The sequence below is a fragment of the Coccinella septempunctata genome, chromosome 8 (assembly GCF_907165205.1).
Source record: "Coccinella septempunctata chromosome 8, icCocSept1.1, whole genome shotgun sequence".
Taxonomy (NCBI): domain Eukaryota; kingdom Metazoa; phylum Arthropoda; class Insecta; order Coleoptera; family Coccinellidae; genus Coccinella; species Coccinella septempunctata.
Window position 1 is genome coordinate 11,695,611 of NC_058196.1, and position 26,329 is coordinate 11,721,939.

The 26,329-nt window shown below is 37.1% G+C and overlaps 1 protein-coding gene across 2 annotated transcripts in view; it reads right to left on the reverse strand.

Annotated features, from left to right (window-relative positions):
- The window catches only part of LOC123318930 (C3 and PZP-like alpha-2-macroglobulin domain-containing protein 8), a 1,198,665-nt gene that overhangs the window by 1,122,378 nt on the left and 49,958 nt on the right, over positions 1 to 26,329 (reverse strand). For both annotated transcript variants that reach the window (XM_044905716.1, XM_044905717.1), the window contains one exon: positions 13,121 to 13,248. In XM_044905716.1, the coding sequence (XP_044761651.1) occupies positions 13,121 to 13,203 (83 nt within the window). In that variant the 5' untranslated portion in view covers positions 13,204 to 13,248. The remainder of the gene's footprint in view (positions 1 to 13,120; positions 13,249 to 26,329) is intronic.

The following is a 26,329-nucleotide window of genomic DNA, read 5'->3' on the forward strand; positions in this document are numbered from 1 at the left end:
GTCGGTGAGATGCGCCTCTTGAGAGAGGAAATGACCCAAAATAATATGTCGAAATCCCCCACTCATGCCACAATTACAAAACTGGTAGCGGGTTCCAAAGATAATTCCCTTAAAGGAATTGTGTCACAACCCGAAACAAGAAAAAATTATGCAACGTTGCTTGCGAAGGCCCCAAACGCGCCCCCAACTAAACGCGCGCGAAGAGAAAGGCTCTTGTTCTGATGAGGAGACCGTCAAAAAGACAACGGGAGTGCCTAAAAGGAATAAAATCCCACCCATCACGATGATGGGTACCTCAGATTGGGTAAAGATGTCAAAAGCTCTCTATACCAAGAAATTCAGCTACAACCGGGCTACTGTAGTGAAAGACGAAATCAAGATTATAGCCACAACTGTAGATGACTACAAAAAAATAAATAAATTCTTCGACCAACATGGAAAGGAGTGTTTCACATACCAGATGGAAGAGGAAAAGAAAATTTACGCCGTCATTAGGCATCTTCCAATAGACGCAGATCTGGAATTGATTAAAAATGACCTGAGATTCCAGGGAATCGATGATGCTGGGGTGTCTAAAATGACATCGAACAAAACGAAAAATCCGTTACCATTATATTTGGTTAAAACGCAAAAGAAAAGGATATTCGACATTCAACGACACTACAACCTTTGTATTACAGTCGAATCAAAAAAGAAGGCAGAAAGTCCAAGCTAATGCTTCAGATGCCAAAGGTACGGACACGCACAAAATAAATGCTCCTTCCTGTGGAGACGTGTGAACTGTTTGGGAAACCATAGCAGCAAAGATTGTGAACTCACCAGGAGAGGTGAAGAAAGAAACGCTACATGCGTTTTATGTGGTGACGAATGCCCTCCAGCAAGCTACAAGGGATGTAGCGAATTTAAGCTGGTGAACAGAAAGAAGAGAGCCGGTCAAAAATAGGCAGAACAGAAAAAGCCGTCGAATAAAGCAGCACCTGCACGAAAAGTTCAGGAGACTGTAATAACCCAACCTGCAGAACAGGAAAAGAAGAAAGAAACTTCTAAGCCTATGCAGAAGAAAGAGGAACAAAAGAAGACTCAATTAAAACCGACTGTAAATAGTCAACCAGAAAAAAGAAAAATATCTGAACCAGCTGATGATCTAGATATCTTCACGGAAAAAATGTTCAACAAGATAATGTTGGAATTTGAAAGAGAAATGGAGAAAAAACTCCAAGCATTATTCAGTAAACTGAATTAATGGACTTTACAGATATTAGGAAGAAATCCCCCAAGATAATCCCGTGAAACATAAACGGGATCAACACTCGGAAAGCCGGGATAGAAGAAATAATATCAGAGAGACAACCTGATATTATAACCCTACAGGTAGCAAGAATAAACCGGAACAGACGACTGAATTTCATGAATTATGAAACATATAGATGTGATAGAACTACAAACACCGGAGGAGGAGTCGCAGTATTGGTGAGAAACGATCTGAAACACTACATCAAAAGCAGATCCGACGAAACACAAGGAGGAAGAGGAATAGTGAATTGTTGCCGAATTGAATCGTCAAAGAGTCGAAATTATCTCGTCATATAAGCGACCAACCAAACAATTTATTGGAAGAGGAGATGAACAACATGTTGGGAGGAACCAACCCGAAAATCTGCATCGGAGATTTCAACTGTAAATCCCCATTATGGAACAGCAGAACACAAAATAGAAATGGCAAAAAACGCAAGGATTTCGCCGAAAAACGAAATGCCATAGTGATTGGACCAGAGCTACCGACATATGTTCCTTTTGGTAAAGGAATACCAGATGTAATAGATATCACGATATTGAAAAATATAACTCCAGAATTCTCGATTGAAACTTTGGAAGATGGAACCTCAAACCACAATCCCGTGGAATTGACAATTGGAGATAAACCATGAGAAAAACTGATGGAAATGGGAGAATATACCAATTGGGCTAAATACAGCCATTTAATACAATCGAAAATAACAGAAATTCTAACAATAAGCACTCCAGAGGATCTGGAATGTGCGGTTGATAAACTATAAGAGAATATATTGAAAGCTTACGAAAAAAGCACGAGAAGAGTGAAGAGACCAGCATTAAGTCAACCGCTCGGCGATACGCCTAAAGAAGTAAAAGATCTTATACGAGAAAATCGAAGACTCAGAAGAATATATCGGATGAATAAAAATGATCTGAATAGAAGGAACCTCGACAGCCAAAGCCAAGTTCTGAACAATGCCCTGAAAGATCTAAGAACAAGCAGATGGAACAAAAGGGTTCAAGAACTGAATACTATCGATCATTCTGCATGGAGAATGCAAAAGAGACTACAAGGAGAAAAGACTAAAATTCCACCCCTACACGGAGAAAGGGGAATGGCGTATACCAATACTGATAAAGCAGATGCATTGGCGGACTCGTTCGAACGAGAATGGAGAATGAATTACAGGATAGACGACGATAATGAAGATTTGGAAGAACTGGTTGAAGAAAATGATGAAGTAATGGATGAATTACCAGCAAATAGTGAAATAGACGAGCCAACATCGCCAAATGAAATCAGAGAAATAATTAGAAGTTTGAAGAAAAGGAAAGCTCCCGGAAACGATAAAACAACGAATGTTATGTTGAAGAAATAACCTAGAAAAGGTACAGCCGCTCTGACAAATATCGCTAATGGAATTATGAGGACAGAACACTACTCAGAAAAATGGAAAACAGCGGAAGTCATAGTATTCAATAAATCATTCAAAGAGAAGTAGTTCCCACAAAACTATAGACCGATAAGTCTACTGTCGGCGTTAGGAAAAGTAGAAGAAAGAATTATCGCCACGAGTACATTACAGAGGGATTCCAAAATAAACAAGCTACAGGTCTTGTTTTACTAGATGTCGCCAGAGTATGGCATGAAGGATTAATATATGAGATGAGTTGTGCTGGATATTCGATCAAAATATGCAAGTTGATCAGGAATTGTCTCAAAAATTTTACGTGAAAGTGGGAGGAGAATGCTCCTCAACAAGATATATAGAGGCTGGAGTACTCCAAGGATCAGTACTTGGGCCACTTCTGTACAACATATACATCCACGATATTTCGAATAATCCAAGAACCATGCTAACGTTATATGCTGACGACACAGGCATAGCAACTCGACACCGCAACCCAGAAGTAATAGAACGGGTTCTAAAAGAAACGATTGACGAAACAAATGACTGGTGCATAAAGTGAAAAATCAAGCTCAATGGACAAAAGAGCCAAGCAATATTACTACAGAAAAGAAAACTGCGACCCACAACGAAACTGGAAGTTGACGGCGAAGAAATCGACTGGAAAAATGGAGCCAAATATTTAGGTATAACGCTTGACAAAGGACTTGCTTGGAAGTGTCATATCAAACAAGCAGTCGACTAAACGAAAGCAGCGATGAATAGACTCTATCCTCTGATAGGAAGAAGAAGCCACATGTCGAAAGAGACAAAATTAAAGATGATCAAAGCCGTTGCTAGGCCTATCAGTTGCTTGGGTTTTCGCGGCAAAGAGCCATATCAAAAAAAACTCTAGCCACTGAAAACAAGCTGCTCCGATGTGCAATAGATGCACCTCGGTTTGTCAGGAATAGACAGATTTATAGGGACCTAAAATGGGAAACCATAACGGAATTCATGAACAGAAAAGCAGAGAAATTATTCGAAACAGCGAAAAACCATCCGAATCAAGAACTCAGGAGACTAGTGGACTACGACACAGAGGAGGACAAAAGGAAAATGCGAATTTACCGAAGGAGAACAAGAGATCAATTAAAGAGAGATTAAATCCAAAGAAAAACCGACAAAGAGATGAACGGTTTATAGGCGAATGCCCGGAACCAAAATTCAAGAAGTAGTTAAGGGTTTTTAGTGGGTCTCTAGCTCAGGAGAGTGTGAAACCCCACACTTGTTCCCACTCAGGGAAGGGTGGTTCGTCTGACTTTCAGATTTTCCCCCTGCTACACCAAAAAAAAAATGCTTGTTATTAGTTTCGGAGATAAGGGGTGATTCATGAATATTGACCTAAAGCCATAACTAACGATTTCGATCGATCTTTATGGGTTTTTTCATTTCAGAAAGCTTTTCTAAACGGTTCATGAAATATCAATATTTTCAGGGCAGTACTCAGAATATCATGATTTTTCATTCAAGTTCCAAAACCTATATTTTTCACATCCCTTACAGGAAGAATTTCGTTACTGCCAAGAAAAACTTCATAACCCATTCTAAAGAATTTAGTTTTCACTTTGCATGGCACACTTGTCAAAATGTAATAGGAACCGGACGAATTCATATTCTGTAATTTTTTCGGAATAAGGTCCTGTTTTTTTTCTTCGGTGATAATATTCATTGTCCTTCAGCGATATTTTGAATTCTTTTCAATTCTTCTTCATTTTGAACCCTCAGCACATACTGAGTGTTCGTAAAAAAGTGTTTTTTTATTTTCTATCCATTTGGAGTTTTTTTGTTCTGATTCAGCAGTTTTCTTCGTATGTCGACGATCTATTTTTCAATTGTCATCTTGCTTTATGTAACAATTTTCTCAATCACACGTAATTTCTCTGCCTATTAAAAACTTGAAAAGAGGAGAACAAATAACTCATCAATTCAAGAACTCCGTAAACCAGAATCCTAATGTCTTTACGTGAAATTTGGAATCCCGAAATTTACGCAAGTGTTAGATGTTCCAAACTTGGCTGCACCAAACGACCTCAAACTTTCTCCATAATCGAGAAGCCGTCTTGCTAAATCGCCTATCGATCTAGAAGTTGAGAACTGCATAACCGCTTTTAGACGGCTCCTAAATCTGTCCAAGTCATCAAAATTCTCAATGGGCACGATCCCCATTCGAATAAGACATTTCCATGAAAATTGGCCATTTGTGGGTTTGCATTTGAGTCGGCTAGTTAACCGAGTATATTTCGCTAAGGCTCTTCAATAAATTAGTTTCCCGATCATACATCAAGGCATATATATATTATAAGATATTTTTTTTCCACTACTTGTTGTCCTTCATTGGCTTTGAGGGTACTTGTATAGTGCATAAGGGAAGTAACAACTAACTAACTACATAAAGCTTTTTCGGAATCACAAGCGAAATCAATGGAAGATAGACTTTTGTTTTCTCGACAAATTTCATCGTAATGATGCTTTCAACTAGAGAGTCATTTTTATATTAAATTCCTCAAGAATTTTCAAGTATTGTGTTTTTCAGATAATCATCCAGTTTGTACAATAGACACTTAAATTGTTCGAAAATCATCTTGGAATAATATACCTAATAACTCAATTTTTCAAATAGCCTACTTTGAACGTTTGTTTGTTGGATAGGCAAGTGGATATCCTAAATGTATTTCTCTATTAATGCTGACATAAGATACTAGAGATTTTCTTCTTGTGAATTTTGAATCATCTATATTAGAGAACTGTTTTAAATCTGATCTATAAGTTAGGTGGTTATATTTATATATACACAACATGTTTTTAGGACTGAAGGGAATTTTCCTAATCCAAAGATGAATACACATACATAGTACAAATGTATTTACAGAGAAGCTATTGAGCAGCAATCTATATCCTGCATCAAGTATCATTGGTGATACAATTATGATTATGTGTATAATGTACATTTCTCCGATTAACGCCTTTATTACTTAATGAATGATGCAAAATCAGAAGAATTGTTGATTACATAACAAGTATCCTTACATCATTCGCTTTTTGTAATTGTGTAGTTGTTGAATATTTTAACTGTTATATTGCAGTTCGAACCAGTAGTTAAAGTTGATATTCCTGGTATGTTGTGATGTGTTCCATTCATGGATAGCGCTTGATTGAAACATGCTGAAGAAGTGGAAGGTTGGTTATCATGCATCGGACGTTGAGAAGTTATATTAATTTCCTGTGTTCCAATTGACAATTCTGAAATATTATTTATTGCCGAAGTGGGAAGCATATTTAGTTATGGGGCATTCTTATTGAGTTTGGGTGTAAGAGTTTTGGAAATATCAAGTTTTTTTTAAAGAGACCCATCAACATATCCTTCAGCAAATGCTGAATTCTTCCATCCTTCATGCCGCTTTAATGCCATCAAATCTTCTCCGCTGTTGGCTAGATGGAAAGCTGAGCTTCTACAGAAGCAATGGCCTGAGCAATGTTCTGGATCAGTCAAGTTTAAGAAATTGGCAATTTGTTTTGGCATTCCACCTATCTTATTTATGCCAATAGGTTGCAGTGTGCATTTTACAGCCTTAAAATTAATAAAAGAACGATTATGATCTGTTTGTGATGGTCCCAGTTTATAGTATTTTCTAAGAAGACTAAACCAGAATGGGTCCGAAATGATAAATTGCTTGGAACTGGAAGTTTTCTTATTTGGTATGGTGACTAAAATACAATCGTCCTTGAATTCTATGTCTTGAACTTTCATATTGCAGAGCTTTACCCTTCTGCATGCCCCAGCATATCCCATTATATTGCAAGTCAGACGAACTACCCTCTCCTGAGGGGGAACAAGTGTGAGGATTCTCACTCTCCTGAGCTGGAGACCCACGAAAAACCTGCTTCTGGAATTTTGGTTCCGGGCATTTGCCTTTAAACCGTTCATCTCTTTGTCGGTTTTCTTCTCGCACACTCTCGTGCTGGGATTTATGTGTTTATCCTCTGTTGGATAACACTTTATTGGATTAATCAATGAGTTTCAGTTCTCATTTTAATGTCTTTTCAATTGATCTCTTGTTCTTTTTCAGTAAATTCGCATTCTTCTATTGTCTTCCTCTGGGTCGTAGTCCACTAATCTCCTGAGTTCTTGATTCGGATGGTTTTTCGCTGTTTCGAATAATTTCTCTGCTTTTCTGTTCGTGAATTCCGTTATGGTTTCCCATTTTAGGTCCCTATAAATCTGTCTATTCCTGACAAACCGAGGTGCATCTATTGCACATCGGAGCAGCTTGTTTTCAGTGGCCTGAATTCTTTTGATGTGGCTTTTTGCCGCGAAAACCCAAGCAACTGATACATAAGTCAATTGAGGCCTAGCAACGGCTTTGATTATCTTCAATTTTGTCTCTTTCGACATGAGGCTTCTTTTTTGTATTAGAGGGTAGAGTCTATTCATCGCTGCTTTCGTTTTGTCGATTGCTTGTTTGATATGAGTTTTCAAGTGAGTCCTTTGTCAAGCGTTATTCCTAAATATTTGGCTTCATTTTTCTAGTCGATTTCTTTGACGTCAACTTCTAGATTCATTATGTGTCGCATTCTTCTCTTCCGTAGTGATATTGCTTGGCTCTTTTGTCCATTGAGCTTGATTTTCCACTTTATGCACCAGTCATTTGTTTCGTCAATCGTTTCTTGTAGAACTCGTTTTATTACTTCTGGGTTGCGCTGTCGAGTTGCTATGCCTGTGTGGTCAGCATATAACGTTAGCATGGTTCTTGGATTCTTCGGAATATCGTTAATGTATATGTTGTACAGAAGTGGCCCAAGTACTGACCCTTGGAGTACTCCAGACTCTATATCTCTTGTTGTGGAGCATTCTCCTTCTACTTTCACATAAAATCTTCTATTTTTGAGATAATTTCGGATCAACTTGCATATTCTGATCGAATATCCAACACATCTCATCTTATATATTAATCCTTCATGCCATACTCTGTCGAATGCTCTGCGACGTCTAGTAAAACAAGACATGTAGCTTGTTTATTTTGGAATCCCTCTGTAATGTAGTCTGTGCTCTGTTGAATGCTCTCTTCTGAATCCGAACTGTTCTTGTGGTATTAGTTTCAGATTTTTGGTTTCCCCATTTAGCCTCGTGGATATAATTCTTTTTACTACTTTTCCTAACGCCGAAAGTAGACTTATCGGTCTGTAGTTTTGTGTGAACTTCTTCTCTTCGAATGGTTTATTGAACACTATGACTTCCGCTGTTTTCCATTTTTCTCGGTAGTGTTCTGTCCTCATAATTCTATTAGCGATATTTGTTAGAGCGGCTATACCTTTTCTAGGTAATTTTTTCAACATAACATTCGTTATTTTATCGCTTCCGGGAGCTTTCATCTTCTTCAAACTTCTAATTATTTCCCCGATTTCATTTGGCGATGTTGGTTTGTCTTTTTCAGCAGCCGCTGGTAATTCATCCATTTCTTCCTCATTTTCTTCCAAATCTTCATTATTGTCGTCTATCCTGTAATTTATTCTCGATTCTCGTTCGATCGAGTCCGCCAATGCATCTGTCTCATCAGTATTGGTATACGCCATTCTCTTTCTCCGTGTAGGGGTGGAATTTTCTCCTCGTAACTTTTTTGCATTCTCCATGCAGAATGATCAATTGTATTCAGTTTTTGAACTCTTTTGTTCCATCTACTTGTTCTAAAGTCTTTCAGGGCATTTTTCAGAATTTGGCTATGGCAGTTGAGGTTCCTTCTATTCGGATCATCTTTATTCATCTGATATATTCTTCTGAGTCGTCTATTTTCTCGTATTAGATCTTTTACTTATTTAGTCGTATCGCCATGCGGATGTCTTCCTGCTGGTCTCTTCACTTCTTCAAATTTGGTTCCTCAATTATTTCAGTGTGAACTACACATATTTGTTATCCGAAATAAAATTGCTGAAATGAGATCAAAAACCTATTATTCTAAACTCAGGCTCAATAGTCTTTCAAGGACTTATGCATATTACAGACCCTATAGAGACTTAAAATTTTATCATCGGAAAAAGTCAACTGAAGCACAAAATCGAATTTCCTTGAACGACTTTCACTGGCGGAAATGCAGCATATAAAATATCACAGTACGAAACCTACGGCGCACTTTGTGTATTCGTTTGATTTCACACGATTCAATCGAACCGTAGAAGTATTAGTTTCGAAAGCCTTTTCCATGTCTACCTTGGCCGCTTCATCGAATTTCAATACAGCTTTGTTTTGAGTCCGCCACGTTTATAGCTTCGGAACAGAAAATCCATTCAGAGCTATCTGAAAGCGTTTCGCAGTTTTTCTTTTGAAATACAGATGCAATCACTGACATTTTGATTAATGTCTTCGGTTCGTTATCAGAAATCCTAAACGAGGATATTGGACATGGAATGGAAATCTTTTTCAGATCAGTAGAGAATGAGCTTCTTTTCTTCATTCCAGAAGAAGAGCCTGATTTTGGATTTAATTGATTATGTTTTCTGCAAATGCAGCTTCAGCGGTCTTGTGAATAATACAAAATTATTTTTTATCTCCAAAAACACCTGAGGAAGTAAGGAAAGCAGTCTCCTTATTGAAAAACAAGCTCTCCTGAGATATTTACCGCTTGTCTGTGAGATTGCTGAAATAGGCTGTTCAAACCACCCTCATTCCAGATGTTTTGAAAAGGGAATTTCTCCGGATGAAATCAAACTCGCTAAGGTAATTCCAGTATATGAGATAATCCATATGGAAATTATAGACCGATTACTGTCCTGCCAGTCGACCCAAAAGTCTTCGAATCTTCTATTATTAATTTAATTCAATAAAATTTGGATTCTTATCTTCCTGGAAAGGAACTCCTTCCTGGACGATTCTCAGCATGGTTTTAGGATAGAAAAATCGACATCTTACCTACAACAAATTATCGCATTCATCGTAGGGGCATTGACTGATTCCAGGAACGTGGCCTAGACCTGCATAGAATTGCGCAAGGCATTTGATTGTGTCGATCAAGCTCTTGTCCAAGTATGTTGGAGTATGTTGGCATGAGGGGAGCAGCACTAAACTTATTCAGGTCTTCTTTGGAAGATTGTAACAAAATTGTAGATTCTGACGGAAGAAGATCAGTAAAAAAAATGTAACCGTGGGTGTACCACAAGGATCGGTGACAGGACCTGTTTTGTTTTAAATAAACATAGAAGACTTGATATGTATCGTTGATGTGGATCATCAAGCTGCATTCACAACCCATTCGCGGGCAGAAGTGCACTTCGTCACGAAAGTTGGTATGAAATTTACTTTTCGCAATAAACTTTAGACAAAATAATCAAGTGAAATAAACATCTAACTGATCAAAACATAAGCATGGCATCATCCACAGCCGTCACGAAATTCCTTGCCGAAGTGATAATTTGCAGCTTGCAAGAAATTTCCAATTCCGAGCTAGTCTTAAATTTCATTTTGAATTGTAACAGAGAACGCCATCTGCTCAGCTTTCGTGCCGAAGCGCACTTCGTCCCGCGAATTGATTGTGGATGCAGCTTTACTTTCGAACCCTCGGCTCGAACTGCATTTATCCTCTGTATAGTCCTAACTTGGCAACGAATCACTCCTTTTCATTCTAGTGCGTAAAAAAAAACTGAGAGGTCCACATTTTTTGACACCTAAAGAAGTGGCTGTTGCGTTCAGATTGCATATATTGGAGATAACTCAATCAAGAGTAGGAAACGTGCTTCGACGCCGAACTGTTTAAATCTTCATGGGAATTATTTTGAAAAACAATGAAGCGATTTTCGATATTTGTTTTTGGACCGTTATCCCGAAATATAAAACGCAACCCTCGTAGAATAGTTGTAGTGAAATGGATTCTATTGAATATGAAGAGACAGAGTAGTGTTACTTGATCACACCACAAGAATGTGCAGAGGCTTTGAACAAAATACCAATGGTCTAGAAAACTAGAACCGAAAATCGTACAAGATTCGTATAAGCTAGAAAATAATGTCTCAATCAACAACGGATGCTGATTTTTTTCAAATGTTTTTTTTTTAAATTTTTCAAATATGTTTGTCTGGATTACTACGAAAAATCTGAGTTACAGATTCCTCTTTAATTCAGTTTTTTTTTCAAATTAGTAAGTGTACTGTGAAAACAGATGGCGCAAAGCTTGTTTCTCGAGTGGGCTATGTATTCTCTATTCAATTAGTTTATGGCAACACTAATTTGTAAGAACTTTATCCATTTCATATAACGAGATACAATGTACTCCCACTAGAACATAAAAAACTTCCATTTCAAATGAAAACCTACAAAGCAGCTAAAAACTCATCGACCAATAAAGTTCGCAACATTCCAACACACTCGTCAATGCGCCCTCGACACAAGAAATCGTTTCACCCCTTCGTTACCCTCTCATGTCCCCACCGTGGTGCCCAATTTGCCTGTCTCCTTTCTTCATTTCGCAGTCAGCAAATTTACATCGCTCATCTGGGAACTTAATAGACTTGGTAATAAGGGAAAATCAAACAAAGTAAACCAGGACCATCTCATATTCAAACTCAAATGGAATTCGTAACGAACCCCCGAGGAGGACGGGGTGAGGAGGATAGTAGATGTGGAGCAATTATTCCAGTCGCGGATGAATGACTTTCATGTTTTGCGCCACGGATGTGCATTATCATTCATAGGACTGGGGAAGGCTCGCAAGCAGTCCGCCAGTTGTGACGGCATATCATAGGAGTTGAAGAAGTCGAAGGGCGAATGTGGACTATGATTTGTTTTAACTGAAATGAAAATATATAGAACATATAGGGTGTTTACATGAAAGAAACGCAGTTCCAATAAAACTCTCAAATAAACTTAGTTTATCATCTATTGATGGCAGTCGCTGTTCGTGAGTAAAAGAACTGGATGTTCTGCATTCGTCTTAGTAGGTATAGACTCAGTATGATGAAGTGAATGATTTTTTCAATCGTTTTGGAGTAAATGGACAGAGTTATTTTCCGGTTCTTGACTAGTCAATTATTTTACTAGAAAAATTGTTGCTGTTTCAAGTGAGTTTCCATGAAATGTTTTAAAGTCGCATCCAAAAAGTCTATTCATACTCACCCTTTATAAACAATATACATACGTTTCTCATTCAAAAGTTCTTGAAAATTTTTTTCATAAATGCATATTAAAGGGTATCATCAATACCCAACTAGAAGTGTAAAGCAATTATTGGGCATTCCTTCACATGGACTGAATACTGAACACCCCAATAAAAGGAGTGAGATTGGGTTATAAAATATTCGAACAGAGGATGGGTTTAAACATGAAATAATGAACAAGATGGGAAGTCCCGCTTGACAGATGGAGATAAAATTATTGCCATCTGCGAATTGGTTTCTCATTCTGTTCCTTATTATATTTTATTTGCTGCACGAAGAGATTCTTCCTCATTACCTTAAAGATTTTAATATCATCAAGTGGACTTTTAATTCAGTCTTGTCCGATTGATGCTTTTATACAACAGAAAAACTATTCGCCGTCTTTACCGCACCCGAAGATGAGATTTCGGTAGCGAAACACGTATATTGGTTAATAACGTATCTCAGTGAGGATTATCTTCAGTTTCGAGAAGACTTTTTTATGAGACATTATGTCTCTTTTTTTCCGTATTTAATTCGTTTTGAATCTGTTTCTTTTTCTGACTATCAAATGGGAATGTTTTTTGTACTTTTTTGTTTAGAATAATAAAAAAAAATACAAGTGGTAATTCTAGAAATATAAGCCAAGCTCTAATATTTTAAAAAGTATTGTTCTTATGAAGACTTCTACATTTCTTCATGTAGTCATGTAGGTTGATTAACCATTCATAGCAAAATAATATACGAATGATACAACTTCAGCATCATACAACAAATTTTGAATAAAAGAGGGAAGTAGAACATTACCAAAGCACAATATAAGTTATTAAATATTTTGGTGGACCCTTCCGAAGAAAAGTGAATTGTAAGGGAGTAAAATATAATTATATTTTATGGAAATAATATGTATAATATATATATAAATATATTATATTAAACAGAGCCGAATCTGGAAAACGCGGTCAATAAAATTGGTTAATTGGTTCAGCTATATATTAGCTAGATATTGTTGAAAGCACAAATTTAACAAAAGTTTCACGTGATCGAATCAGTCCTCATTGCGTAGAATTGAAATAATTTTTCGTCTTTCTTTTCAATGTGTAGTTTGATATTAAACTGGAGGTTCATTTGTATATAGTTTAAAACATTCTACATAGTTATGAACTCATAAGTATACCGTTGTTTCAATAGAATCATGGAAATCTCAAGTTCAATAAATGAAATACACAAGTCTATATTCCTCATCAACCAAACTACCGAAATAAAATTATACTCACGTTGTACAGTCCTCTGCCCAAACTGATTCATCAAGTGCCATTACTATAGCAAGGAGGGCAGTAAAGAAAGCTGTGAGCTTCATTTTCAGGCAGTCAGTCTATCAACACTGAACCATTTTCAAGAAGACCTGCAACAAACATCGGAATAAGAAAGTCAAAATATATATGTGAGAAAAATTGGTTGAGATACCGGTTAACCGAAACTAATTTCTCCAGATGAAACGATAATATCCTCACAGAAATACGCTTAGAATGTTGAGTTAAGAAATTATCTTTTTAGAAAATATCCGATGTGAACTATGAAATGAGACTTACGGCCGTTATCAATAAATCCATCTATCCAACACAAAAGGAAATTTCCTCACTGATACTTGCATATGACCTGACAACCGAAATATTTTTGAAGAAAACCGTAATACTGTCATAGAGGGGCTTTACCGATTGATATTATGTGCTTTTTTCCACTGACCAGACATTTGTAGTCCGTATATGTCTTTCGTTTTCAGAATTCATATACATATTTTATAATTCTTTCCGTTCAACCATACTTTTTCTGAGTGGAAAAAGGTCTTTCAACTTGTTTGTTTCCGTCTCTTTCCGAGTCGGCTGATTGACCGAACAATTTGAGTGCATCCAATGGAGAGATGAGTTACCCATAGTGGGGCAAGTTTTCCGCGGAGAGGGGTACTTCTTCGAGGCCCGGCGATGAAGGTCAAGAACAAGATCGAGGTGCCGAGGAAAGTGTTGAAGGTGTTTTTACCGTTAGTGGGATTAACGGCGAAATTTTAAAGTTTAATGGCCATATCGTCGTTGAAACCCGAAAAATGTGTAACTCCATTTTAGCTGATTTTAAAGGAGAGGCAAAAAACTTTTTACTAATACCCGTACTCCCTTAATATTAACCTTTGTTTTCACAGCAAAGCAGCACTATTTTTCTACTACTTTTTATGTTATCCACTGATGCGATGTGTATATATGCACTGACGCCGTGCTAGTGTAAGGGAGGTACACGTATTTCTTTTAAACAATTTCAAGCACGGAGATACACATTATTCTATTTTGCGCGGGAAAAATAATTAACTGTTCGATGGAACTACGCAAATTGCTGAGCATGTAGATGTTGAAAACCGCTAAGGGATAGCATCAAAATCTCTTTTTTGATTATATTGGGAGTTACACATTTTTCGGGTTTTAACGACGATATGCACCGTTTCATTAAACGAGATGAATTCCTTAAACACCTTTTTTTTCCATAGAGATTCTATGTTTGAACGTCTTTTCAGAGCTTAAGCTACGTTCAATCAAACGGTGCATACGGCCATAAGGCAAGTCACTTGCATTCTTACTCCTCCCGCAGTGCATACCCGGGGTGACATTTTTACTATTTTATTTTACGTTTTCTTTAGTCCCTCGAACTAGCTGAAAATACCGACGTACCATTTAAACTTGATCTAGTCATTTTAGCCGACTTCCGCGACCGTTCGACCGCCGTTTGATTCCAGGGGGGCTTGGGGCTCCTACCGTGTTTTTGTGCTTATTCTGTTAATAGATTGCCGACTTCCGACCGATCAAGAGACAGGTTGACAGCTTCTTCCGACCTGCTGTCTGACTGGAAGCCAATTTGAGGGGCACAGAGAGAGAGAGAGAGAGAGAGAGAGAGAGAGAGAAAGAGAGAGAGAAAGAGAGTGAGGAAACAGTTGTACCGGTACCTGCCCAGCCACCGTACCGATTTCTGCCGACAGGGGGAGTGACTCGCCAGGCTTTCAAAATTTAATCATATTTACAGTCTATTTTAACCGTATTTTCCTGATTCTGCAGGCACCAAAAATTTTCCAAAATAATAAAAGCTACATTCAAAATTATGGATGTGAAAATCTATTCAACAGGGGAAATCAAAAATAAATTTAACCTTATAGCGTAATTTGGAGCTCAAGAATTTTTTGATCTCCGGACAAAACTTCTGATTTTTTAGGAAAGTATCCTTTATGTTTATTTTTTATGAATGCTTCCACTTCATCAAAAATTTTCAGTTCAGTTTCAGTCTTTTTCTTCAGATGCAACATCGATCTCAGCATTGATAGTTTTTGCCATATTTTATTTGGTAAATATTTCTGCGACTGGGGAACGAATAAATAAGTCTTATATAAAACATAAGAAGAATCACAGCAACATACCAAATCTTCAAAATATACCAAAAAAAGATTTTCGTCAGCACCGAATTTTTTATTCTTCAATCCTAAAAATCTTCATAGCCTTTACTATAGGCAACAAAGGAGATGCTTCTCAAGTAAATTCCTGAAACGTCTGGTTTGGCAGCTATGGAAGCCTAACGCACTATTGCAGGACCCTGTATCCAAGAAAGAAAAACTAACGCACGTTTCTGTGCGGAAATAGATTATTCATATAGACAACAGAAGATAAGAATGAGAAATCATGTGAGGTTGTACTCACATACTAAGAATCGATGCGATTAATTGAAAAGTTTTCATTCAGGTCAAATCAACAAATCAACTAAGTTCATCAACATTTATTCTAATTGGGACTTTTCAAACCCCAAATTTCCACTTTAACCTTAATTCTCTGTTCATACGGAAAATGAAAGAAGCTCAAAGTAAATGTGAAAAGAAGAAATGACTTCAATCATATGATGGGAAATTGAAAACCTTCAGTTCTTTACCATCGCAACAGAATTTTTCATATGAAGTTTCTTAATTGCAATCACAAAAGGGATACGTTAATTAAATTCTAATGTGATTTATTATGTTTTTAATCTTCACAAAAATTCTAAACTCATTTCACCCTTTACTCGTGCTTGTATCGACCAAGTAAAGAGTGAAATTTTTGAAAATATAGATTTCCTTCAGGGAAATGAATAAATACAGGCTGTACTGAACGTAGGCTTCTTAAAAGTTCCCAATAATCGGGTTCACTGTGTAGTATGGACATATCGATATATTACGTTACGTTTCATTCTGAGTGAGTTCTTGGTCACCATTCAACAGAGAAGCAATATTGAAAACAATCCATGAACTTATTCCCAAGGCAAAAATAATTTACTTTAATGAAACTTCAGTACATTTGAAACTAGAGTCATTAAAAAAATTGATTCTTGAATGTGGCAGGAAAAAAAGGCATCACGTTCATCCTCGAAATAATTCAATAACGAAGGTATCATAAGCTAACGTAATTGTCGAGCCAGATTTGATAAAATATGAGCAAGTTTTCTGAAGAATTGGAACTTTTTGTGGAAAACAATGAAAACATTTGTATAAAACTGACGAAAAGTTATCGAAAACAGTCGAAATCATAATTTATAGAAATAAATTTACCCTTTGATAAAAAAAGGATAGAAATAAATCGCTAGTTCACCAGTAACGTGCAACTTCGACAATTTCCGTCCGAAGAATAGAAAAAAAAATTGAATATGTTTGGGATTAGTAATTGTTTTTTCATTTATAACTAATAATAAAAACTACAAGAGTAATGGATTATATATGTAAATTAATGAGCTAGGTGAGTAATGTATTTATTAATAGTTGATAGTTGTTAGTCTATTCTCTGTCCGAAATTGAATTCTCAAAGTGTTTGAAATATGAGGAATTCAATCCATATCCTTGCAAAAATCCTAATTGAAATGTAATATTTTTAGGTACTAATGCTGGATGCCACTGAGTAACAGATTCTAACCAAATGTTCCCGATGTCAATCTGATATCGACAAAATGTAACAGAAAGTGCTGCCCCTTCACTTATTCATGTTACGACAGTTACACTTAGTGTTGCTGAGATCTCTTTGACTATTGTGGTAAAGCTTTGAACACAATTATTTTGCCGATACCTTGTTCCTCTGGATATGACTGTGAAGGCCGCAAGGCTAAAGTCATAATATCTGGACTACCTGGAAACTATTTGGTAGATGGCCTGCAGGGTAGCCATCCTAACGACGCGAAGTAGACGGTGCAGCCACGCCTGCTGTCCGCAGTCCCATTCATTTTTCCTCTCTCTTCCACATCCTTTATAGGGGTGCTCTTTCTGCTCTAATTTCTCTACCCCTCACCCAAACCGAGAAAGGACAGCACAAACCTATGGAAATGGTGATAACGAGAAGCCTCGGAAACAAGTCGCCGCCTGGGGATCGTCCGGGCATGTCTGGAGCCGGCGCTGGACATGACAGCATGCGGGACGTCGGTGGCAGGATGTTGAGGAGGCGGGCTCCTGCTGCAGAAGAAGCAACAGCAACCAGCGAGTCCCAAGCGGGGTTTTCCTTGGAAAATTCTGCGTCTTATTGCAATAGTTCCTGTTGTAATTGAGCCATCTGCTGCTTCCATTTGAATACTACTACGCCAGCCTGACATGGCGTTTTTCAGGAACTTATCATCAACATCATCTAGCTCCCTGCGTCCACTGCTGGACATAAGCCTCCCCCATTTCTGCCCATTGCTTCCTGTCTTGAGCTCTCTGTATCCAGTTGCCTGCACACCTCTTCAGATCGTCCGTACAACGTGTGGGAGGTCTTCCCCTGCTTCTTTTATCCAAGCGCTGTCTCCACTCGAGCAGCCTCTTCGTCCATCTCCCGTCCATCATTCCTGCCACATGTCCAGCCCACTTCCACTTGAGTTTGCGAATTTGGACAACTACATCTGTGACGCCAGTTCTTCTTCGAAGATCTTCATTTCTTATATAATCTCGCAATGATATCCCGAGCATGGACCTTTCCATCTTGCGCTGTGTTAACATAAGTTTGTTAGCGCTTGCTGCGGTTAGTGTTAAGGTTTCAGCTCCATAGGTCATGACCGGCAACACGCATTCATTAAACACCTTCCTCTTCAAACATTGCGGAAGATCGCTTTCAAAGACTTCTGCAAGCTTTCCATAAGCTGCCCAGGATAGTGTAATTCTTCTTTTCATTTCGCACGTTTGGTTGTCTCTTGACATTTGGACCTCATGACCTAGATAATAATATTTGTTCACCAAAGCTTCTTCCTCATCACCAATGAAAATTTGCTCACTGTGAACTGAATTTGTCATATATTTCGTTTTTGAGATATTCATTTTTAGTCCTATGGCAGTACACGCTTTCTGTAGTTCTCGTAACATGTCTTGAATATCCTTAAGGTTATCTGCCAGCAAAACCAAATCATCTGCAAAACGTAGATTTGTCAATTTTCGACCGTCTATATTTAGGCCCCTGCTTTCCCAATTTAGTCTTTTAAAAGCATACTCCAAGACTGTTATAAAGAGTTTGGGCGATATCGTGTCTCCTCGTCTGACACCTCTGCCGATTCGAATGCGTTTGGTGTTTTCATGGAGCTTTACCATTATTGTAGCATTTTTGTAGATATTGTAGATTAGCTTTGAGTATTTGTAATCAACCCATTCCTGTAATGCACTGAGGACCGCCTTCGGCTCTACAGTATCGAAGGCCTTTTGAAAGTCTACAAAAGCAAGGACTAGTGGTCTGTTGTATTCGATGCTTTTTTCAATCACCGTTTTTATGCTCTGCAAATGATTATTTGTTCCAAATTTAGCACGGAAGCCCGCCTGCTCTTGAGGCTGATAGAAATCCAGTTTTTTCTCAAGTCTTGCTGTTATTATTTTTGTGAACAGTTTATAGAGGTGGCTTAGAAGGCTTATCGGTCTGTAGTTTTCGATTTGCGCTATATCGCCTTTCTTATGGAGAAGTATTACAATAGCATTGTGCCACTTGTCTGGTATGGTACTATTGTATATGCATAAGTTAAATAGCACTCTGATTTTCTCTAGTAAACGCGGACCACCGATTTTTATTGTATCTACAACTACATTGTCTTCTCCAGGAGCTTTGTTATTCTTTGTTCTCCTTAGCGCGAGCTTTATTTCATCTTTTGTAATGCATGGCAATTCTTCTGAACCTTGGTTCACAACCCCTTTTTTGGCTGTCACTATATCCGGTTCTGTGCTAGAGTTTAATGTATCTTCGTTTTGGCTTGTGTACAGCGTCTGGTGAAAGTCCTCAACTGTTTTTAGGATTTCTTCTCTGTTTGTTGCTGTTATACCTTGTTTGGCCTTTAGTATGATTATATGTTTTTTCCCGATTCCAAGTTTTCTCCTCATAACCCTCATACTTTTATTATCTTCGATCGTTTGTTGGATGTGACCCGTATTGAATGCTCTAATGTCACGTCTTATGGCTTTCACCACCTTTTTATTCGCTTCTTTTAGCTCGTTGTTAGCAACTATTCCTTTACTTCTGAGACCTCTTCTTTCTTGGATCATTTGCCTTGTATTGTGGCTCAATTTTTCTTCTTTTTGAGTTTTTGGGCAGTATTTATTTTGACTTTCTAGCATGGCACTGGTTTAAAATGTCATTGGGTGTGTTGACATCTTCGTTCGAATTCGCGTCGCAGCCTGCCAATCTATCATCTATAGTGCGCTGGAATCCCTCTATATCTGCTGGTTTCTTTCAACGTTTATTTGTTCTCTTCTTGACCATTCTGTGACGTTCTTTATCGATATCAATAACTACCTTAGACCGTACGAGTCTATGGTCGCTGCCCGTGGAGAACCTATTCAATACCGTCACATCTTTAACGATGCGTGTTTTGTCCGTTATAATATAATCTATCTCGTTTTTTGTGCGACCATCTGGACTTTGCCCAGATGGCATGGCGATGATGTTATTCCTTTCGCAATATTTGTGAATTCGGTGTGAAATGCACGATGCGATTAATTTGAACATCGTTGGAAGACATGTGATTGGTCGGTTCTTGGATGGGTCTTCTGTATTTCTTTGGTCTTCAGGTAACAGATATGTTGTGCCATGTGAAAGGAATACTGGCATTGTTTCAGAATTTTCAATGACAAACTTTGTGATCCACTCAAATGATTGAAAACATTATTTTTTGCATCTTTTTTCAATGAAAAATCACGTTATGGAGATGACTAATTTAAAAAACGAAGTATTTTATAGTTTCAAAATAAATATTCTCTAGAAACTTTGTTACGATAGAAATGTCATTTGATATATTCTTCAACAACAAACCATAAATAAGAGTCTCGAAGCAACTTCTTGACATGTAGAAATGAGAACTTTTAGCGTGAACAGACTACTCATATATTTCTACCCTTCGAAACAACCCTCACGAAATCCAATTTTTCAACTCCCTCTTGTCTGCCACTAACCGCCAGGCATTCTTGATTAATATTCGCCAAATATCGACGGCGTCAAAAACTTTTCACCCACCTCCTCCATATAGCGGGCTCGAGATGGCTGACGATAAATAGACGAAGTTCAAAATTGTTGACTATTTAGCATGATTCATGAGATAGAGTGCCCGACTTTCGAGGGATAAAGAACGAACGTGGCCTCAGCGAAACATTGACGTCCGCCGTTTTGCATATGTGGTTTTATATTTGCTGTGAGACAAAATCGATTTGGATACTTTATGACTTATTTTTTTCTGAGTGCGATTTTTTGCAATTGGCTGTGTGGTCGTTGAGAACATAATCTTCCTGTGGTGGTGATTCCTTCAAAATTCTCGAGGACTTGGATCGAGTTGTCAAAATGTCCTTATTAAAATCATTTTGATATCAGATATCAGAAAAAGATATCACCGGAAGTACTTGGGGTCACTCGGATGTTGCCTCACGGTACATATCTCCAAACCAGAATAATGGCATCTTCGAAGTAAAGGGATTTTACAACATGAATAAAGTTGTCGAACCAACGAGAAGAACTGCAGAGCCTGACTAGTGCTAAACTTTGTTTATGCAGATACGACTTGATTTCTCAGCAGGGCAGTATATCTCTGTAAGGTTTTTCCAATTGTGGTTATGAATATTCTGTAAATAATATGTGAAGAACTGAAATGTATATGCTATGATGGTATATTGAACATTCGTTCATATTAATTTCGGATATAAATTGTACAGATTCAACTAAGTTTATTGATTCGAAACAACGTTTTGCACAGAGATATCACCTTTGACGTATAACAAATAACCATAGATATGGTTACGACTTGATTTCTCAGCAGGGCAGTATATCTCTGTAAGGTTTTTCCAATTGTGGTTATGAATATTCTGTAAATAATATGTGAAGAACTGAAATGTATATGCTATGATGGTATATTGAACATTCGTTCATATTAATTTCGGATATAAATTGTACAGATTCAACTAAGTTTATTGATTCGAAACAACGTTTTGCACAGAGATATCACCTTTGACGTATAACAAATAACCATAGACTTCTGTGTCCTATTCAATGCTCTATTCGTTGTCCATAATATAAAATTTCTGTAAATTTTTCATGAATTGCGAATAAAAATATAATACCTATATCTAACAACGTATTTCATTGATATCAGTTGATTCCAAACAATTTTCAGATGAAAACTAACATTCTGATTACAAAACGAAACCATACTTCTGTTCTGCATCTCAGGATGTTTGTTTTCTGGTCAGGGAATAGAACTCGAATTCCGCGCTTTCCAATTATGAAACAAAAAGCTGTTATTAAACAGTTTTTCAGTTCAGTTCCTTTTCAGCGCCATCTCATTGTCAAATGTGTTTTCAATGACCAAAATGTTGTCGGTCTTTCAACATTCAAATGAGGAATTACGAAGACTAGTTGACGAACACCTCACCCAAGACGCTAGTGGGCCAAGAACTTACCACCGACGACCGAAAGATCAACTTAAAACACTCACTTCATGAAAGAAGATACCTCTTTGAGAGATATAGGCTTCCCAACACGACAATGATCGTGTGAGCGTTGAGAAACTATAAGAGCCCAATAACGCATATTGGCGTAGCTAGTTGAAGGTTATGAAATGTCATCAAAATGGCAAATCGTTCATGCCAACTGTACCTATACTTCATTCAACTTTATTTTAGCAGTCGGTTGGCCATGGAAATTTGACACATTTCACTCTGTATAGTACGAAAATGTGGGGTTATGAAGCTTGTCAAAACATTTTTGGGTTTTAAATCAACGCTTTGTTGCCCGTTCTAAATACATGAAAGTTTCAGTAATTACGTATTTTATCACAATGTCGAATCTCTTCGGAAAATATGTGACGAACATAATTGAAGTTTATACAAACTGATTGAAGGCATAGCAAATCCAGTTATTTGCATGAAAATTGAAAAATACAAGAGATCAGTATAATATCATAATATGTACTAGCTTGAGGAGAGTTAATGTTCGTTATCTTCTTTGGCTTACATCATTTGTAGATTTCAAAAATATTAACCCGAAGATGAAATGCATATGATGCAGTGGTTGGCAATGGGTATCTCCCGAAGGAATGAAGAGATAATTACAAGAATGTTGAATTATTCAACAAAAATCATCTTGCATCAATATAAGTAAAAGGAGTTGAAGGAAGTTTCAAGTTAAGATGCAACTTCACCGTTGAACAAAAATTTCACATGAACAGGGCAACTTGCGCGTATTTGTGGCTTTCATCTTAATACATTGATGTAATTATAATAATTAGGTATTTATCAGTACTTTAAGACATTTACATTGTATAGGACAAGTCAAATGAAAAGCAGAAAAATCCATTTTAGGGAACTTATTCTTCGATGACATTTATCGAAAACCCTATAGTAAACTTTTCGCATAATTTCACTCAAACATGAAATTCCCAAATGCCACCACTTTTTTGGGTCTCCCAATAGAAGGAAATTCTTTGTCATACTCTTCATTCACAATCTTTCTGATTGTGGAAATATTCAGCTGAAATATAAGTCATTTAGATTCAGATGAAACATTATATAAATTCTCTTACATTGAATATGTTCGCTATCGTCTGACGTATTGTGGATTTTAGAATATCAGGGTATAACTATTTGAATGAGCAGATCTGAATTCTAAATAGCACTTCCTGAAACCCTGTCTCTTTTTTCAATCACTTTCGGCATTTTCGTAATAAAAATTGATATTAGTTGTGGCAACGGCGTTATGACATTAAAGACATTTCATGAGTGCCAACCTAACTTCGTTCTAGTTACAAAAACTTGAGAAAATTATTTCATAGCCAACCGACTGCTAAAATAATTTGAATGAAGTATAGTACCTTACCATTTATTTTGTGTTGCCAACACTATTAGGAATTCAATATAGATTGCAGCGACATGGTGTTGACAGTTCGAAATAAAAAGTTAATGCAGTAATTGTCATTTTTGAAGGGGATTTATAGAAAAAAATATGATAAATAGGATAATTAAGAGCAATATTTTTTGAATCCGAACTACTTGGCTCTTTACATAAAAAAGGAAATTGATTTATGGTAGCCACAACTATGATATCTCACCTTCTCCATTATACAGGGTGGCCATTTGAAAACGAAAGAGACGAGATTACAGACGAAATAAATTTTTTCGATAGAAATGCTCGGACAGGTCGATTTCTGTTTCGAGGGGGACAACTTAAGATGTAGGTTACGGACGCATAGCGCTTCAACCCTTGGTACTACAACCCTCACCCCCAATTTTTGAATAGGGAAGATGAGGTGAGTGATACCTCATTCGAAAGGTATTTTTATACTGATTTCAGCACAGTAATTGTTTTATCATTTTATGCATAAGTTCTCGAAATATTCTTAACTAAGTATTTGAAAATGAAGTGGTGTTTTCATGGCACTTGTAGTGTTTTTTTGTGAAAAATCGACATTTTGGGCTTCAAAACAACCATAACTGTGGCTTCCTTCCTCCAATCCACTGACATAGAAATCTTTAATGTGAAGATGTCGAACAAACAAAGCGTATTGCGAAGGAGCTCAATCTTGCTGAAACTCAATCTAAACATCTAAACTCTTCCCTAATTAAAAACAAAGGTATTCGTGAAACCAGAGGACATTTCGAACACTTACTCTTATTGAATTTTATTCTTTGAGTTTGATCTTTATTTCAATTTTGTTTTTGGCTTTTTTCAATTTATAATTTTATCATCAATTCATACCAGCTCAACTCATAATTTTCAAATCGGAATATTCCGAAAATGGCAGAGTTAGCTTCGAATGAAATCATAAATGTGTTTTTTTTTTCTTCAACGAGAATGTGACCAACTCATATTACAGAGCACAAAGAAACTGAACGACACCCCAAAATGTCCTAGATCTGAAAAGCAACAGCCTGCTAACCTAATTAATCCTTATTTCAATCCACCCTAAGTCCTGAAAGCCTCGGGTCAAGTGTAGACAAGTGTTCGACTGAATTAAACAGGAAACATCCCCTCTTCACTTCCTGTGTCCTGGCCATGTATACAATCAAATGCCAGGAGTTGAAACTCGTTTGCCCAGACCTCTTTCCCATAACAGTGTTGCGGCACTTAGGCGACTTTGATGTCCTGTAATTTCAGGGTCTGCAATATCTTCTTTTCCAGTTTACGTTCTTTGAGGATTGAAGGGAATCCTAATGACGATAAATATCACTACTGAAATGAGGAAACTGTGGTTCTCGTGGATTTCACGCCACATTGAAGTTTTTCATTAAAAGTGGACTCTATCATATTGTTTGAGAATATTTTGACTATCTAAAATACAGGAATGGTGAGAAGAACTTTATTTTGAGATATCTGAATTTAAAACTCTTTATGATGTTTATGATGCATATCAAAGCAAAAAAATAGAGAAAGATATACAGGGTGACTGGTGACGTATGGGATAACGGCTAAGTTGAAATAGAGGACCTCAAACTGAATGAGAATTTGGGCTTCAAATGTCCCATAAGGGTATTCGTTTCGGAGACATAGGATATATGATTCATGAAAAAATGCTAAATCTATAAACTCCCATGTCTTCGTTAATATGTCTGATATTTCACAAGCTTGTTCCTGTAGGCATTTACCGTCAGCACAAGAAAAGAAATAGAAAAAATGGTAGGCTCGTATACAAAAATTTCAATTTGCTTGTCAGGTGAGAAATATCACACGGTATGTAAGATAAAATTAATTCAAATAGAAATTTGAGAAGGGCAGAAAAAACTGATGAGAGCTGTTTTTCGTTTGAATGGCACAAATTTTCTATTGTTTTTATGATATATTGAATTCATAATATTACAGTATTCACATCATGGAAAAAAATATTCCTGATAAAATGAACACGGAATTCGAGGCGCTAAAATGAGTCTGGCTTCAAATATTCCTTCAATTCTGGAAATCCATTTTTATTAGTTAATCGTTTAATATCATGAAAAATTTCATATGTTGGATGAAACAATTTTTTTTTTAGTCTAAGCCCCTCAGAAACTGTTAAAATAAAATTAGTCCTCACAAAGTTTACATTATTTTGATGAAGAGTAAATTTGGTTGGAAACATACCAGCTGAATTATTATTCCACATTTTTCAGTTCAGTATAATGAACAGGAGTTCTGGGAGTAATTAATGTAAGTCAAACTTATCACTTATCTTAGGCGAGACGTGCAGAGCTTGGTGAGAACAGCTCTGTTAGAGGGCTCAATAGAGGGCGCCGTGATATGTAACCCCTTCTTATTTGGGTGCCTGGTCTGGGGATACCCGGCTATGAGGCAGCAGATCAACTGGCCAGGAATGGGGGGGGGGAGTGGTCCCCTTCACCAGGCAAGAGCCGTTTAGCGGCTTTCCAGCTAGCCATCAAGCTGCGACGGTTAAGAACTGGGAACAAAAGAGAAAGTTTGCGTCCTGGCGCACGATCAATGTTTAAAGACTGGCCAATTCATTTCTCTCTTAGTCGAGGTGGACTTTATCTTGAACACGACGGCGCTACGTCCTATTACAGTTTGCAGGTTCGAGAATTCTTGAACGATCGTTATGGAGGCCGTGTCGTAGGACGAGGAAATGTCATTCATTGGCGTGCAAGATCTCCAGATTTATCGCTGTTGGATTTTTCTTTATGAACGTTCTTTCACGATTTGGTTCATAAAAAAAGATTCATTCCAGGGATTATCTTCAAAAAGAATCGAAATAACATATAATAAAATAAGGAATGAACCAAAATGATGGGTAAATCAATAAATCATCTTTCTGTCGGTGCACGAAAATGTAATGAGATGGAAGGCGGACAATTATATTTCATTTATCAAGATGCAATCAAACTCTATTGATTTCATCCCACCCATTTTACAGGATGATTTCTGGAAATATTCAAAAATTTAAGTCTTGCCCTGAAAATAGAACACCTCTCAATTCTCATCTATTAAGAGATTCATGTGGTACCTACTCCTGTATACCAAATTGCATAAATT